The 17,059-nt window shown below is 32.7% G+C and overlaps 1 protein-coding gene across 2 annotated transcripts; it reads left to right on the forward strand.

Annotated features, from left to right (window-relative positions):
* Positions 1 to 15,368: 15,368 nt before the first annotated feature.
* Positions 15,369 to 16,776, forward strand: LOC108909522 (syntaxin-17). Of its 2 annotated transcripts, none has more exons than XM_018713892.1 (4): positions 15,369 to 15,589; positions 15,646 to 15,841; positions 15,921 to 16,242; positions 16,470 to 16,776. In XM_018713892.1, the coding sequence occupies exons 1-4, from the start codon at positions 15,455 to 15,457 to the stop codon at positions 16,708 to 16,710; spliced, it is 894 nt and encodes a 297-aa protein (XP_018569408.1). In that variant the 5' UTR covers positions 15,369 to 15,454; the 3' UTR covers positions 16,711 to 16,776. The 2 variants fall into 2 exon arrangements, with proteins under 2 accessions (XP_018569408.1, XP_018569409.1); XM_018713893.2 differs by having other exon boundaries at positions 16,493 to 16,698.
* The last annotated feature ends 283 nt before the right edge of the window (positions 16,777 to 17,059 follow it).

Genomic DNA, 17,059 nt, shown 5'->3' on the forward strand with positions numbered 1-17,059 from the left:
CCTCGGCTGATATTCTCCGCACACTCGTACCTGAATTCTGCTCTACCAGTGCTAGAATTTCATCTGCTGTAGGAGTGGATACCGACCTTGGTCTTCCGGATAAATGGCACTGTTTGCTCAAGGAACAGGTATCACGCAATCTTTGGTGAATTCTTCCAAACATGCGTTGTGAAGGAATCTGGCGATTTGGATAAGCGTCAACATAAAGACGTCACGCTTCGGTGGCGTTCCTATTAGCACGACCATACATGAAATGCATGTCTGTTAATTCTGCGTTAGAGTAATCAGCCATAGCGAAAGAAAACTTGTACACTGAGAACAACTGTCAAATACGTACTGTTTATTTCACTAAACATTAACCAACTATTATAAGAAAATACACAACGTTTTTGCAAAATAAAAAAAGGGGCTAAAAACATAAAACATTCCATATCTCCGCTACTTTGCGGACCCATGTTTATTGAGACTTTTCTGCTTATTCATACTATTACCTCCTTAAATATTTTACACTCTTTTTTTAACACCCTGTATGTAAAGGAAATAATTTTCCTTGTTTAAACAGTTATCACTTAAAAAATATTTAATGTTTTATAATAACTATGTCACTTTTAGGATGGTTCTTGGGGTAGTCCAATGTGAGCTTAAACTTTTTTATCTAAATCATTGAGGTTGCTAACAATATTTTAAACAGCTTCATTATTCTCTGTTAGTTTTGAGACAATAAAATGTGTTTTAAATTCCACTTTATTTATTAGAATAGAATAGAAAATTTATTCGATTTAGACCAACTCATCTTCATTGAAAAGTCGGTGTCTATTGAGATACAGACTTTTGAATTCACAGTAAATCATATTGCAGAAAATGTAATCATTGAAGAGTAGTATGAACTATGGAGATCTAAATCGGAAAAAATATTTAATTTAGCTGCAAATTTAACAAAAAAAAAGTGAAGTTTAATTAGACTCGACTGTCAATAATTGATAACTGTAGAAAATTGAAATACATTGTTCTCTGGAGTGGTGCATACACCATCAAAAAATATTTGCATGCATATTTTTAAAATCTCTACCATCAAAAAAATATGGCAAAAGCAAAAATCTGTTTCAGGTAATCCTAGTTTCTTAGAGATCTCTATTTTGAAATCTCATATACATATTCGGCTACCGTCGAAATCCCCATAGCCAAATTCAATTGCATTGAAATATGTTTAAAAATAGCGAAGTTAGAACATTTTTTGAAAGTCAAGTCAACAGTAATTGTTCGCTTTGTTTTACGGACTAATATTTGTATTTTAAATTGTACGTATCTTTCAATGTTCAAAATATAACATTTATCTACACAAGCTAAGAGTATTGCTCCTAAAAAATTAAAATTTCTCTGTCAATGACTTTTAATCATACTGTCTCTGCGAAATCCTCAAAAAAAAGTTGACCTACAGTTCGGAGGTTCTCATAGGTTTTTTTAGGTATATGTATGTATATGATATGTTATTGTGAAACTTTATGTACCGATACTTATATAATTGTTATTAAACTGCGATAAAATAGTTATTTACACCATAATGGAGGTAAGTATTATTTACCAGTCGAGGAAAATTTTGCGCCCGAGCGGAGCGAGAGCTGGCAATAGAGTCCGAGACTGGTAAATTATACTTAACTGCTGCGTGGTGTATAACATTTTATCTGCTCCCACAGTTCTTTATGGTTCATAAAGTTTTATTTTTTGACATTTCTTAATCAATTCATTCTGACATTATTCGAAATCTTGCAAAGCCGCCTTGGTTGTTTGGATTTTGTCGTTTCTAAGGTGTTTATAAACAAAGCTACATAAAAGTTGCAATTTTGTTGGTTTTGAATTATTATTTCTAAATGAGTGATTTTCAAATAAAAAGTGCAGCAAATGCTGCCTGCGAATTTTTATTGCCCGAGAAGACGAAAGTGCGCTATGGACGAGCATATAGAAATTTCAAAGAATGGCGCCAGAACAAAAATACTGGTGTTTCTGAAATGTCGCTGCTAGCATATTTCATGGAGAAGTCAAGAACTTTAAAATCACCAGCGAGTTTGTGGAGTGAATACTCAATCAACTATTTTCACAGAGGAGATCGTGGATATACAGGGTGATCGAGAATGATTGACCGTGCCGCCTCATACTGATTTTTGATGTGCGGCATACCAGTTTTTGATACCAATACTAGAATCATGAGCGCAGGTTGAGGGATTTTAATGGTAAACAAATAATTACGTTCAAACGTCAAATAAATTAGGTTACTGTCAAAATGGAAATTCATAATAAAAATATCAATTATTTAACAAAAATCAAAGTTATTTCACAAATTAAGCAATACTGATGGACCAATAAATGTTATTATTGTTATTATTATTAAAGAGGATGACAGAATCAAATGTAGGTTTAGCCTAACTTTTCCAAAATTCTTATTTCATTTACAATTAGAAAAACTTTTAAATCAAAGTTTGATGTAGCTAATTTTGAATAACGACTGTAAGTGCTTCAGCGATTTTATTTTTAAAACGTTATGAGTTAATTTTAAAACAGAAGCACTATTGTGGCTACATTCTTGGCATCTAAGACGATTCAGCTATACAGCGATACGCTGCAAGCTGCTGTTTTTCATCAAAGCAAACTGCTGTATGCTTATAAGACGACTATTTTGCAGCTACTGCTTTCACACTTCTGAATATCCAGCGCAAGCGATCCAGCCCAAAAATTTATGCTGAACATTTTAGTTAGCTGTCGAAATTCAGGAAAAGTGTCTTAAAAAAATTTGCTTCAAGCAAATGCAAGCAGTTGGAAGTGCTTGATTATGTTAGATGGTAGGATTGTCTGTATGACCGAGAGCAATAAACAACAGTTACATGCAATATATAATAACAGAGTAATTGGAATTTTTTCACATTTTATTGAATATTTTACCTTAAAATTACATAAAATCCATAAAAATATCTATATTTTTACAATAAATGTTCAATATGATGTCCATTGTTGTTCAAGCAGGTATTAATTCTTCTTTTCATATTATTAAATACATTCTGTAAAACATTTTGTGTAATACTCCTAATTTCGTTTGTAATTGCCTCTTGAAGTTCTTCAATCGTGTGTAACCGTTGAGCAAATACTGAATTTTTTAAAAAACCAAATAAATAATAGTCTAGGGGTGTAAGGTCAGGAGAACGTGGTGGCCATCTATCTCGACTAATTATTCGATCATCATAATACTCTCTAATCAACTCTAAAGTTTCGTTAGAGGTGTGAGCTGTTGCGCCATCTTGCTGAAAGTATCCATGATGGATTTCATCGTCGTGAAGTTCCTCAAAAAATGGTAACAATATTTGCTGCCGATATACCTGCCCAGTTACATTTTCACGGAAAAAATATGGTCCGATTATTCTTCTACGTGACATAGCTACCCAAACACCAAGTTTAATAGGGTGCAGAGTTGTTTCACGCAAAATATTAGGGTTTTCTGTGTTCCAAGAGCGATAATTTTGGGAGTTTACGTACCCACTTAAATGAAACCACGCTTCATCAGAAAAAAATGTTAGATCTAGAATATCGTCGTCATTCAGATTTTCGTTAAACCAATTACAGTATTGCACACGTTTTCCAAAATCTAACGGAAGTAGTTCCTGCACAACACTAACTTTATAAGGATGAAAATGCAACTTCTTTACTGCTTTATGGCATGATCCATATGATATTCCTATAAACAATTTAGGAATAATGATACAAATTTTAGAATAAATATTTGTTATTAAGTACCTGTTTGAGCAGATAACCGACGTAGTGATTTGGTTGGACTAGCTCGTAAGCGGTTTTCAACATCTTCCAAGACTTCCTCTGTAAGAATAGACTTTCTGCCTGGAGATTTTCCTCTACAAACACTTCCAGTGTTATGGAAGCGTTCCACTAATCTCTTCACGTGTCTCGAAAAAATTTCATAATCAATTTCATCATTTGGAAATTGTTCTTGAAATTGTAAATGACACGAATTCATCGAATATTTCCAACCATTACCATTGTTTTGTCCACTACGAAAATTCCAATGAAAATGCCATGTTAACCTAAATTAAAAAAACCGATTAGGTTAGGGAACAACATACACAATAAATTAATTACTCACGTATAATATCCTCCTACTCTAACTGTAGTATTGAAAAATACTGTTTTATAATGTTGCAAAATATATCAGGAAACAACAAAATCTACAAAATAATATTCAAGCCAAAAAATCCGTGCGCCAATGAACAGAACGTCAAATTGTGAAATCGCCACAGAACATCATGAAAACGCACGAAAAAAAAGTAATTTTAGCAAACGGAAATCAGTTTTGATAGCAATTGAGACAGGGTACGTTCAGAATCCGGTCAATCATTCTCGATCTCTCTGTATAAATATACCCAAAGCTGAGAGCATTTATAAAACGTAAGAATGACGGCTATATACCTAAAAAGTCGAACGTTTTTACAAGAGAACAAGTCAACGATTTTCTCGTTCAGGCATCCGATAACACACATTTGCTACAGTGACTGTGTATACAAGACAGTGGCGACAATAGAGTGTATCATTGTTAATTGGTTAAAATCACGTGGATTTTAGCTGCCATGTCGCATCCAGTGTCAAATTCATCTGTGAAATGTCATGGTGTCAGGAGCGTTCTTATGGTGTTATTCAATATTTGTATTGTTTTATTTTAATTTTGGTGATTACTAGTGAAACTATTGGGTATTCTGTGTGAATTTCTTTCAGGATTTTTGGACACCATTACAAAAAATATAATACCTACTTATAAGGAAGTTAAGGTTCCTGCTAACATAGAAGAACTAAAATTTAATCTTAGTTTTATTGAATTAAATTATCTTTATAATGTCTGCGGATATATTGCCCAAGGTATCGTTAAAACGTCAAAAACTTGTACAAACTGTCTGCATGCTGCTGGTTCTAAAACGCCGATCTATAAAACATATTCAAAATTTAGCGTACTTAAGAGATTTAGAAAACATTCAGTCTTTTTTGCAATAAAGCGGTATTTGTTTCTTCTTGCTTATGGAAAGTAGGTACCTACTTTTACAACATTTTTTGCGATTGAATCTTGACAAAACATAAATTTAAAAGAGTTTTTCTTAAAAGAAATGTCAGATCAAAAATAAAATTGCTAAAAGATTTATTATGTTCCGATTAAAAATAACTTCCAAAAATGTCAAAAAGCATGCAAAAAGCTTGCAAGTAAAAGTGTTGCTGGACATTTATTGTAACAAATACTATCATTAGTATTAAGTATTCGTTTTTCTAATGTAAACCCAATAAATTTCATTGTGTAATGTAGGTATGCTTAAATTTACTTGCCTAGAAAATATAAACCAATAGTTGTTATTATTATATATTTATCCTTCCCTATTGCGCAAGTAGATTTTATATTCATTCATCATTTAAAATCACTTTCCAAGGGATTTGCCTAAAACTGTGCGTAAAATTTAAAAGAAAAATACTTTTGTACTTAATTTATTTTTTATAAAAGTTACTTTCAATTTGACATTGGATGCAACATGGCGGATGGGCGGGGTTTAGTCGCTATTGTCGCCACTGTTTTGCATATAGCCACTGTAATATTTGCTAATGAAGGTAATGACGGTCTTAGGCATTGCAGGAGCATGCCGTTCTGATGAGTTACGCAAACTTATTCTGGACAACGTCAATTTCAAAAGTTTCGATGGCATTATTATAGTTACAATTCCAAATTCTAACAATGGTATATCAAGTACGTTTACAATTACTTCTCGTCTGTGTACTGTTTATCACCTAGAAATTCTCAAGAAATATATCAACATTTGATTGGAAATTAAAACTGTAATTTTACGCTTTATTATACGCTATCAAGCTTGTAGTCGGCAAGAATATCCTTCGTATGATTGATTTCTAATAAGATAGTACAGTTTTTAAAACCAGAACATCCTGAAACATAAACAGGCCATTCAATCGGAAGAACATCGGCAACGTTACTGACAGGAGTTGATGTATTAGCAATCAAGAGACATGCTGGGTGGAAATCAACCACAATTGCAGAAAGTTATGTCAGTGGCAGACAGTTTAAGTAACAAAAATGAAATAGCCGACAGGATTCTTTACAATGACACTTTAACTCCAGGCTCTAGTAGTACGTCGCATCATACGGTAAAATCCACTTACCTCCTTAAAAACAATGTATTAATAGTAGAGTGGGAGCAGATAAATATCATATATCACAAAATGTATAAGTTTATAAACATTATTAAATACTTACAAGAAAATCTTTTATTCCTTTATTCATTAAATATTGCAGTCTGTCTTATAAATAGCTATATTATTCTACACGTCCGGTATATTTTAGTGTAGCGAAAAGTGCCTTGTTCCCACCCGCGCAGTTATTAATTTCGCCAAAGACATGACCCGAATAAAAAATTATAACAGGCGAAAAGATAATGCCGTGTTTACGTTCCCACGACGGAATCCCACGCACCGAGAACATTTTTATCAATATATATTTATCAATATTGTATTTACATTTAAATATTCCGAACGCCCTCGCTCGATATGTTAGGTAATATTTACACTAGGTATTTATTCGCTGGCGATGTATGTCCTCATGAATGCCATTTGCCATTTTAAGCTACTAATCGGGGACTGCAGTTAGCGTGAGAATTTCGCGTTGCAAAATTTATCTGAAAATGTGTTTTATTTGATATAATTATTTATTCACGGCGGCGGCGTGACATTTAAGCAGTGAATGTAAGTAGGTAAGGTAATTGAAACCAGATATATTCAAAATATGTATTTGTTTTTTTTTATACCTACGTGAAAATACTGCTACTAGTTTATCAAATCCTCAAATCAAATTTTTGTTTGTGTGATAGTCATATTTATTGTTTTCTGGTATGATTTTCTATCATTTTAAAATTTAAACTCTTTTGTATAATGTAGTAAGTATACTTTTATCTTATAGTGAAGTTATATATATTGTAACGAATTGGAAATGTACACAAAGAATCACGAATGAAAAGTTACCTGACCGAACTTTGGATCATAAATAAAAATTAATTATTAATATAGCAAACAATAAAATAGTATAACATTGTTAATATAAAGATTCTGAATATAAAATAAGTAACAATTAAAGGATATCACAAAGTATAAAGTTGATAATTTTAATTTAATTCACAAATACAAAATAAATTTGTCAAAAAAATGCATGACATCGACACTTGTTAACACTCAGTACAGTGAGAAAACATAATTTAAACCCAGAGTGACATATATCAAATAAAGGCCCAATATCCATAGATGAATCTGTTACGCATATTTTGGGTAGACGAGTAACTGTAGAGAAGATATCTTAAATGAACTGAAGTCATATATGAAATTTTTTATCAAATGTCAAAACTAAAGATGGCTTTACAAGTACCTGGAGATGACCTACAAAAAGAACATAAACTAAGGAATATTTTAATAATGACTTAGTAATAGAATTGTATGTAAAAATAAAAGGACATTTGTAACAAATGTATTATAAGAACTGCAGTGAAAAGTATTGTAAAAAAAGAACATCCAAGGACATGAATTTCTGTGAAGGGACCTTAAGAAAAATTAAAACCAGAAATTTCTAGAAGGAGGAAAAACAAAAGTTATTGATTAGTTACGGCTTGGGTTTTGTAAAAGCTAGAAAGGAGAGAAGCAGCACAAATTTTAAAATAAATTCAAGAAATACAGTCAAAGAAGTAAATTAAACTCACCAGCAAGATAGAAAATTGTTTGTTCTCAAAATCCAGAGAAAGAAAATTGGCCATTGAAGAAAAATTTCCGTAACCAGTATAAAGCAGTTTCCAGAGTGGCCCCCATAAATGGTACAAAGGACATCTTCATCGTTTCCAACAAGGAAAGATACAAGTATCAGATAACAGGTACTTAAAAATTGACAAATAAGTGCACTCTAATAAAACTCATCGCTATAACCTAAAAATAACACATTATTAATGCATTAAACCTTAAAAAAAGGATAAATAATAATAACAGGACTTACCTGAACAAAATTGAATAAAAGCAATTTAAACCTAGCTATAAAAACTCCAATTTGATGAACTCAAAGTTTTAAAAGAGACAGCCATTTTAATTAAGGAATTTCAGTTTGTAAATAGTCAAAAATTTATGCATTTTACGATAGGCAAGACACGGACGAGTGGTTAAGATGGTATAAATAACAAAGTACAAATATAGTAAAAAATTTTTAATGAAAATCACAGTCCTTGTATTGTATAAAACTGTAGTAGGATAGAAAAGGTAGAAAACTAAAATAATATATTCTTTATTATTGTTAAGCACAAAAATTTAGTACATATATAAAGAAGCCATTCCCAAATTAAAGTCAACAAGTTGAAGTTTTGTTTTCAAGTAATCCAATTAAAAATTTAAATAAATATTATATTAAAAGTTAAAAACTCTATTTTTCTGGCGTGCTGCATTGAACTAGTTTATGTATGAATGATTAGAACCGACTCCTGAGATCTCAAATAAAACAAACATCTGAGTAATAGCTAGCAAGGGATAAAGAAAAAGTACCAAGTAAAACAAAAGAAAGGTTTGTATTGAACAATATAGTTAATAAAAAAGAAAAATTTTATTACAGAAACAAAACCAAAATAACGCAACACAATACATAACACAAAATTGACAAAATTAATATGTTCATAACAAATAAATAATAATTTCTTAACAATATATATATCTGTTTCACTCCAAAATAAAAAAGAGAAAAATAACGTCCTTTTTTAGTTAGATATCAATAAATGAATATACAGGGTGTATTTAAATGAAAGAGTATAAATGATACCAGAGATACAAGTCGCAACTGTTATATCTGGACACCTTGAAGGCCAACTCACTGCTCCCCCGCGCCCAATCCATCTGTTGGGAAAAGTTTCGTGTAAAAACTGACGAACCGCAGTGGTATTGTGAGTTGGAGCACTATTATGTTGCATCCACATTCTTCGAAGTGGAAGTAAAGGAATGTCGCCTAATAAATCTTCTAGAGTGTTTGTTAAAAAGTTTAAACTGCTCCAGTTGGATTCTGGTCAAAAAAGAATGCTGCAATGACATGGGTTCCCAAAATTGCCCCCACATGTTCAAAGACAATTGTTGGCTATGAGTTGCCCGGAATTGGTGAGGATTTACTGTGTCATAATAATGGCAATTATGGCTATTAACGGAACTATTTTTATGAAAAGTAACCTTATCGGAAAACATTACCCGTTTAAAAAAATCGTCGTCTTGATTTAACATCTCAAGTGCCCACTGACAAAGTTCAGTCTCCGCTGAAAGTCTACTTTTAGTAACTCTTGGTGTAATTGGATGCGATAAGGATGTGCTGTGCTGTGATTTGGAAAATACTATGTGTCGACGTTGTACTATTCAAATTGCAAGGCCTTCTTGACGCTGTTAAATAGCTACTTTTTCGGACTTTAGAAAAGAACCTGATTTTTTTGGAAAATTGTTAGAAATAAGTATGGACAACCTTATATTAGTTGAAAGGGCAATCAATTTTGCATTCACCCATGACAATTAATATGGGCCATTCCTTTTGAAATTTTTTTTTTAACTCGTAAGATTATTGAATGTAGGTCTCAGTATTTCCTAGTCTGAATAACGTACACGTTTTGGTCACAGATGACAAGATAGAGTAATTTATGCCAAAACGAACTGTGAAAACTGCAGGTTTCTAACTCTAATATTATCCAAGGAATTCAAAAACACAATAATATACAGGGTGTTCCATTTAAAATAACAAAGTTATGTAACGTCCACGCGAAATGGAACACCCTGTAAATCTGAAAATATTTTCTTTACATGGCCCACATGATTCCAGGCAACTTTTATTAAAATCATTTTTTATAAATTTTACAGTTACAGAGTTACAGAAGAATCCCTCTTAGGTGGAACACCCTGTATACATTAATACAATTAATATGCTCTATTTTTATATCAAAGTTGACTGTGACTTATACGAAAAAGAAAACGTGAGAATCCGACTACAGAAGAGAACTGCATGTTGCATGTCTTTGGCTAACAAATTGTTGCTAAATTATAGGGGGTCAGGGGCTATGAGATGGCGCTGACGGCGCAACAGGTGACGGTGACAGGGTATATTGCTGCCGAAATGTTATTTACGACCTCGATCTGCATATTACTCCCACTCACGGCAGCCACACAACATTTAAGAAAAATGCAGCGGTAGAGATGTTGCAGGTTCTATGATAAAGATGTACCTACATTGTTATAAATATTTTCTTTGTCTTTATATTTGTAGATGGCGTTGCCGTACAAAAAAATGTTTCGATCCCTGATACAAAAGATTTAGATGCATATACAGAGAACTATATTTTCACATTTTTTTCTCTATTCGCTAATACCGTAAAATCAACCGTTTTTTCTAGATCTAGATACCTAGTTATTAATTTCTTTATTCGAATAAATAACCGAATGATTAGTGCTTGTCATGTCATTTAAGTAAAAGTGTTCGTTCGTTTTTTAAGTTTTAAGCTACTAATTTGTATAAAATTAAAAGACGAATCCGAAAATATCATGGTTGTTACCGTAAAGCAGTGGCGTACTATTTTATTTAGAAAAATATGCCACCGGTACCCTGTATCTCCACCACTGGATTATGTAAATTTTAAGAAAATCCCTCAGGTATTGGACAATGTTTACATAAATATACAGGGTGGCCAAATGAAAACGAAACAGAGCCATTTTCAGGAACTGCGTCAAGATTGTAGAAAAACGCTGAGACCCATCGATTTTAGATTAAAGGGGGACATTCTTTGCTGGTATTTTTGACTCCGCCACTTTCACCCCCAAGCAAGGGTAAGCATCACCTCAAAATATTTAAATGGCATTGGGGGTTGAATAATATTTCCTTTAAAAGGTCTTACAATTCTCTTTACAAAATACTTTAAATTTTATAATTCCGCCCAATACTTATTAAGAATTTTGATTTTAAAGTAGTAAAGTACGCCAATGGTATAAATTTAGTATTTCTTGCGTTATATTGGTTTTTGGCGATTTGTTAACACTTTCGTAAAAAAACAATCGTAAAAAATAGAAATGAATGCTATACACACACAATGAACGTAAAATTAGTGGATTCTAAATTATTTTCTAGTATTATTTGGAAGCGTTGGTTGGTAGTTTGTGTTTTTGAAAATTAAACACTATGGTTTATTCTATTGCGGAAAGGGTAGATATCATTTCGCTTTACTTTATGAACAATAAATGTGCGAATAGAACAGCTCAGCTATTTAATGATCAACCTGTCGACCTGTCAGGAGGAAGTATGTTCTAGAGTTAGTACAAAAATTTCAAAAGACAGGAAACGTAGCCAATAAAAAACGAGAAATTGAAAAACCTATAATTATTAATGAAGCTAGTGAAGATGTAGTTTTGGGACAAGTTCATCTTGATCCTACATTAAGTACGAGGCAACTGACATCTGTGTCTGGGATCAGTCGAACTAGCAAACAAACCATTTTGAAGAAGAATAAATATACAAAATACAATTAGTCCGTGAACTACATGAGGATGATTATTATGACCGCCCTTTGCAATTTTGCGAAATAATGAGTTAGCGAGCAGAGAACGATCCACAGTTCCTTTTTAACATCTGTTTTTCTGATGAATGCAGTTTTTTTCTAGAACGGGAAGGTAAATCATCACAATTGCCGCTATTGGTCCGATTCAAACCCAAGAGTTTTTCACGAGGTGCATACACAGCAACCGTAAAAATTAAATGTATGGGATGGAATTTTCGGTGACCGGCTGGTGGGTCCTTTTTTACTACCTGATAATTTGACTGGCCAAATGTATTTGCAATTACTAGAAGACGCTATTAACCCTGCCTTGATTGATATTATTGAAAATGTTCCAGAGTATGATGAAGATCATTTGATTTTTCAACATGACGGTGCTCCTCCGCATTATGCGTTAATTGTCCGTTAGTATTTGGACCAACGTTTTCTACGGAATTGGATTGGGAGAAGAGGCAGCATTGAGTGGCCTCCACGATCACCAGATTTATCGCCCCTTGATTTCTTTAAAATCTATAAAACACAGCGTCGCTGGAAGATTTGCGTCAAAGAATCGTCGACGAATGCCGTCGAATCACTCCAGAAATGCTTCGGAATGTGCGTGAACGTTTCGAACAAAATCTTTATGCTTATATGGAAGCGGGCGGTCATCAGTTTGAACATTTAATCAACTAAGTAGTAAGTAAGCAACTAAACAAAATTTAAATTTTAAAATGTAATTTTTTTTCAAAGTATTGGATGGAATATAAAATTTAAAGTTTGTTGTATTGAGAATTGTAAGAGCTTTCAAAAGAAATATTACTCAACCCCCAATGCCATTTAAATATTTTAGGGATGAAGGTGGCGGAGTCAAAAATACTAGCAAAGAATGTCCCCCTTTTATCTAAAATCAAGGTCTGGACGTTTTTCTACAATCTTGACGCAGTTCCTGAAAATTGCTCTGTTTCGTTTTCATTTGGTCACCCTGTGTATGTCCAATTTCAGATTATATCACTCACTAGTTTTTAAATTATTTAAAAAAATTAAAAATATTTTTTGAAGTTTAATACCCTATAGCTTTTTAACGAAGTAGATAAAAACTTTATAGAAAACACTCCCCTTAAAATTCACCAAAGAATACGAGGTTTCATTTTTGGTCACCATTTGTGAATCACCCTGTAGATTACAGATGAAGCAGCGACTGAGAGATATTTCCAAAAAGTCCCTGTGCGAAAAGGGAAGTTTTAAACTAGACAATCATCTAAAAGGAATACACAATTGAGGAAGATTAAGTACAAGAAAAATTGAGAAAAATTTGAATGTCTCACATATTCTTATTTGGAAAAGTCTCCATGACTTTTTATTATATCCCTACCATATCCAACGGGTTCAAGCTCTACTACCTCGCGACTTTCCATTACGGATAAACTTTTGCCAGTGGTTTCTTCATAAAGTGAATCCATTATTTGACACTGAAATTTTATTCACCGATGAAGGCAACTTTTCCAGAAACGCCACAAGAATCACATTTGGGCTGAAGAAAACTCACATGCAATCTTGGAATCTCGTCACCAGGAGCAGTTTTCCGTTAACGTGTGGGTTGGAATATGCGGTGATTATTTAATTGGACCCTATTTTCTTCATGTGGGGTGAAACGGACATAATTACCGGCATTTTCTCGCAGAAGAATTTCCAGGTTTGATGGAAGTTGTTCCCATTTTAGTAATCGACTATGGTTTATGCACGACGGAGCACCAGCGCACTTCAGTGCTCTGGCGCGCGAATATTTAAACCAAAATTAAAATAATCGCTGGATAGGTCGCGGCGGACCACAGTCATGGCCACCTAGATCCCCGGACCTCAATGCTTTAGATTACCTCCTATGGGGTCATCTCAAAACATTGGTTTACAGCACACCAATTCATACTGAAGAGCAGTTGAGAAATCGCATCATAGTTTGTTGCGAAACTATTAGAACCACTTCCGGCATTTTCCAAAGAGTACGCGAGTCCATGAGAAGAAGAACAGAGGCGTGCATATTTGCAGGAGGTGGACATTTCTAACATCTGATATAATTTATTTCTTTGTGCGTTCAGGGTAATTTTCTTTTACCATTCCAAAATGTATGTAGATTACTGTAATTTCATAAGTTCAACATTTAAAAGTTATTATCTTAAATAAATTATTGTTCAAAGTTACATAAATCTTTTTTTTTCTCGTAAGTGGTCCAATAAGATGCAAATGAATGAATTTTATTTTTTTATGCGAAAACCGTACGTCAAACGAAAAAAATTCAAGACACTACATTTGCTCAGAAAATGATTTTTACTTTAAGAAAAAGCAGTGGCGTAACGTATTTTTCTTCAAAAATATTCAATACAAAACCTGTACAGACGCCACTGGCAAAAATAATAAAATTGTTTGTACATCAGAAAATGCATCTCGATGAATAGAAGGCGTGTACCAAATTTGAAAAAATATCTAGGGTATTACCAAAGTTATCATAAAAAAATGTTTTTTCATAAAACTTTAGCACCCTGTAGTTCAAAAGTTAAGACTTTTAGGACATATGTTCAGATGAACTTTTTTTCTTAAAATTGGCCCAAGAATAACCTCCTTAAATATTAGCACGTTATTAAAAAACACCCTGTATATTCTTAAAAAGTTTATAACTTTTGTTCTTCAAAAAATATACTTTCAAGTTTAAATACCTCGGAAATCATTTTTTCGTTAAATTGTATGAACTATACTACAGATTTTAGATATCTCATCTCTCTCAGTTTTCGAGTTATTGGCCTGGAAAGTATTAAACGGAACACTCGTATTGAAAATACGAAGACGTAACTCGCGCTTTCTCGTCTCTGTTGTTTTCGCCTTCGCAGATAAGCTTCTCTCTTTTAGTAGGTACATCCTCTTTTTTATATTCTGGTAAATGTGCGTTTGCACAAGAGTAGTTAATAGCGATTATCCCATCTCCACGAAAGCAATCTGTCCAACCGTAACAGTCGAATTACTGGCATTCTACAAGAACGGCGTAATTTATAACTTCCCTACTTCTATCTCAGTTTTTACTTAGAGAGAATAACCAACTTCGGTATCACAAAGAAGCCGCACCGTTTATTCTTATTCACTAGGATATTTTGATGTGATCTATTGGTGATTATTATTATTCACTTCTTGGAATAGGAGCTTTCCTTTTATCAATCATTTATATAGAGTGTCCCGCGAAGAATAGTAAGCGGACATTCCTCAGGTAAAAATAAGCGAAAGGTTTACTTATATAAAATCATTTAATCGTTTTTTCATTAGGTTCTTTGTACAATCACGTTATGGACATTAGTTTGTCTTAAATATTATTATGTTCACTTAATTTATTACATTTCGTGTAAAGATAAATAGCATAAAAGAAAAAAATTATAACAACCCATTCTCAATGACTTTTTGGGTATATTTTCATTATTATAAACTTTACTATATCTAACATTTCACAATTTTCAGATACATATGTCCTATATATTTGTTTAGCCAAACTGTATAACAGTTATTATTACTAACTTCAAAATTAAAAAACTTTTTATCTCTTAGAAGTTCTATAACTTTTTATTGCAAAGTTTTTAAATTCAAATTGTATGTGTGCCGCCATCTATTCTTTATAAGCTAAAATTACCATATTAACGAATACCAAATTTACAGTTCTCTCCACTAGGACCCGTGAAATGTCAAATACATAATGCATGGCATTTTGCCTTTGTTTACAAATAACAGAAAGTTTATTACGTTTCACTGCATACCTCAACTAGATTTTTAAAATTTATAGTGATTAGGTTACTGTGAATGAACATTTTAAAATGGCATCCGCATTCAGTCCAGGAATTCAAAAGCAATCGTTGAAGTATATTGAAGTACCCCTAAGTAAATTTACTGATGAAGTGATTCCTCATCATCAAAAAGTTTATGAACAGTACAAAACTACTATACAAAAGGTACTTAATTAATTAACGATAGTCAATATATAGTCATACTATAAAATCAATTTCAGTTGGTTTTGGTCAACAATGCAGAACAGCTTAAACGTGAAATCAAGGATAAGAAACGTACTGTAAAACAGTTAAGAGATTTAATGTACGAGCTTGATACGTTACGGGCTCAAGTTGAAGATGAAGATCTAGATAAATTTGATATTAAAACACTATCCTTAAGAAAAATTATTCTTAATTTAGTTAATGGATATACAGGTTAGGATCTCCAAATGATTGTTTTGTATTAATAGTTATACCTCTTTTATTCAAATTTAATACTGGATGTATGTTTCAGAATTAGAGAAGACTGTCGATCGAGTAACTTCAACCATAAATGAAAATGAGGAAGTCGGTAAAGAAAACCGTAATCCTTTCGAGGGAGCTTCTCAAATACAGATTCAAGGGAACATTGCAGATTTAAAACTTAAACAGCATAAAGATCAATTATGTAAGGTAGAAAATATAAACAATGATGTAAAAGAATTACATGAAATGTACAAGGACTTGAATGAGATGGTTGTGGGTCAAGGGGAACATGTCGATAATGTAGAACAGTCAGTTGAAAATACGCAGGAAAATGTCGAAAGTGGTGTGAGGGATATCATAAAAGCTCACAAGTAAGTGCAATAAAACAGATTATGGTGCATGTTTAAAATTAAAGGTTTGTTTACTTAAAAATTTTCTTAAACCGATTATTCCTAGTACAAGGTACCTATTTTAGAAATTTATGTATGAACTGACTAAATCACAAGAGCTTGTAAATACGCTTTGCTTAAAAATATTAATGTTACATGTGGGGTACTGATTTCTTAGTTACCCTGTACATAAGAATTTTCTATTCTAGATTAAAGGCAGTTGCATATCCAGTTACAGGAGCCTTCCTAGGTGGAATAATTGGTGGTCCTATTGGCCTGGTCGCAGGATTAAAAGTAGGGGGAATAGCGGCTCTAGGGTGCGCAATAGCTGGCTACACTGGTGGTAAATATTTTAAGAAGTTCCATGACCCCGACGATATCGTCCGAGAAGATGTGGGAACAGCTGCCGAACAAGACACGTCAGACACATTCCAGAAGAAGGACATATGACATAGGTGTTATTTATGTTAGTTTTTTTATTTATTTCACTTTAGCATTATATATTTTTTAATTTAATTTGCTTTATTTTAAGACTAGTGTTATACAGGGTGTTTTTAAATGAAGTAGCAAAAATGGTATCAGTGAATGTAGGCCAAAAATAAGAGGATTGAAGTAAAAATACCTTATATGAAAGGAGGGGATTGAAATTCACATTTTAATTTTTTTCTTTAACATGAGGAATAAAAATACTAATACTACTAATACCATTAATAAAAAGACAACTTTTCTATATTTGTTCGATCATTGGCGTATTTTATAAAGGAGTGAAACAGTGAAACCCCATTGCAATATTTTATTA

The sequence above is a fragment of the Anoplophora glabripennis genome, unplaced genomic scaffold, assembly GCF_000390285.2.
Source record: "Anoplophora glabripennis isolate ALB-LARVAE unplaced genomic scaffold, Agla_2.0 scaffold251, whole genome shotgun sequence".
Classification (NCBI taxonomy): Eukaryota; Metazoa; Arthropoda; class Insecta; order Coleoptera; family Cerambycidae; genus Anoplophora; species Anoplophora glabripennis.

Excerpts from the sequence above, each read along its gene's own strand:
- LOC108909522 (XM_018713892.1), top strand. The coding sequence starts at position 15,455 with ATGGCATCCGCATTCAGTCCAGGAATTCAAAAGCAATCGTTGAAGTAT. Across the intron at positions 15,590-15,645 it reads ACAAAACTACTATACAAAAG|TTGGTTTTGGTCAACAATGC; the intron begins GTACTTAATTAA and ends AATCAATTTCAG. Across the intron at positions 15,842-15,920 it reads TTTAGTTAATGGATATACAG|AATTAGAGAAGACTGTCGAT; the intron begins GTTAGGATCTCC and ends TGTATGTTTCAG.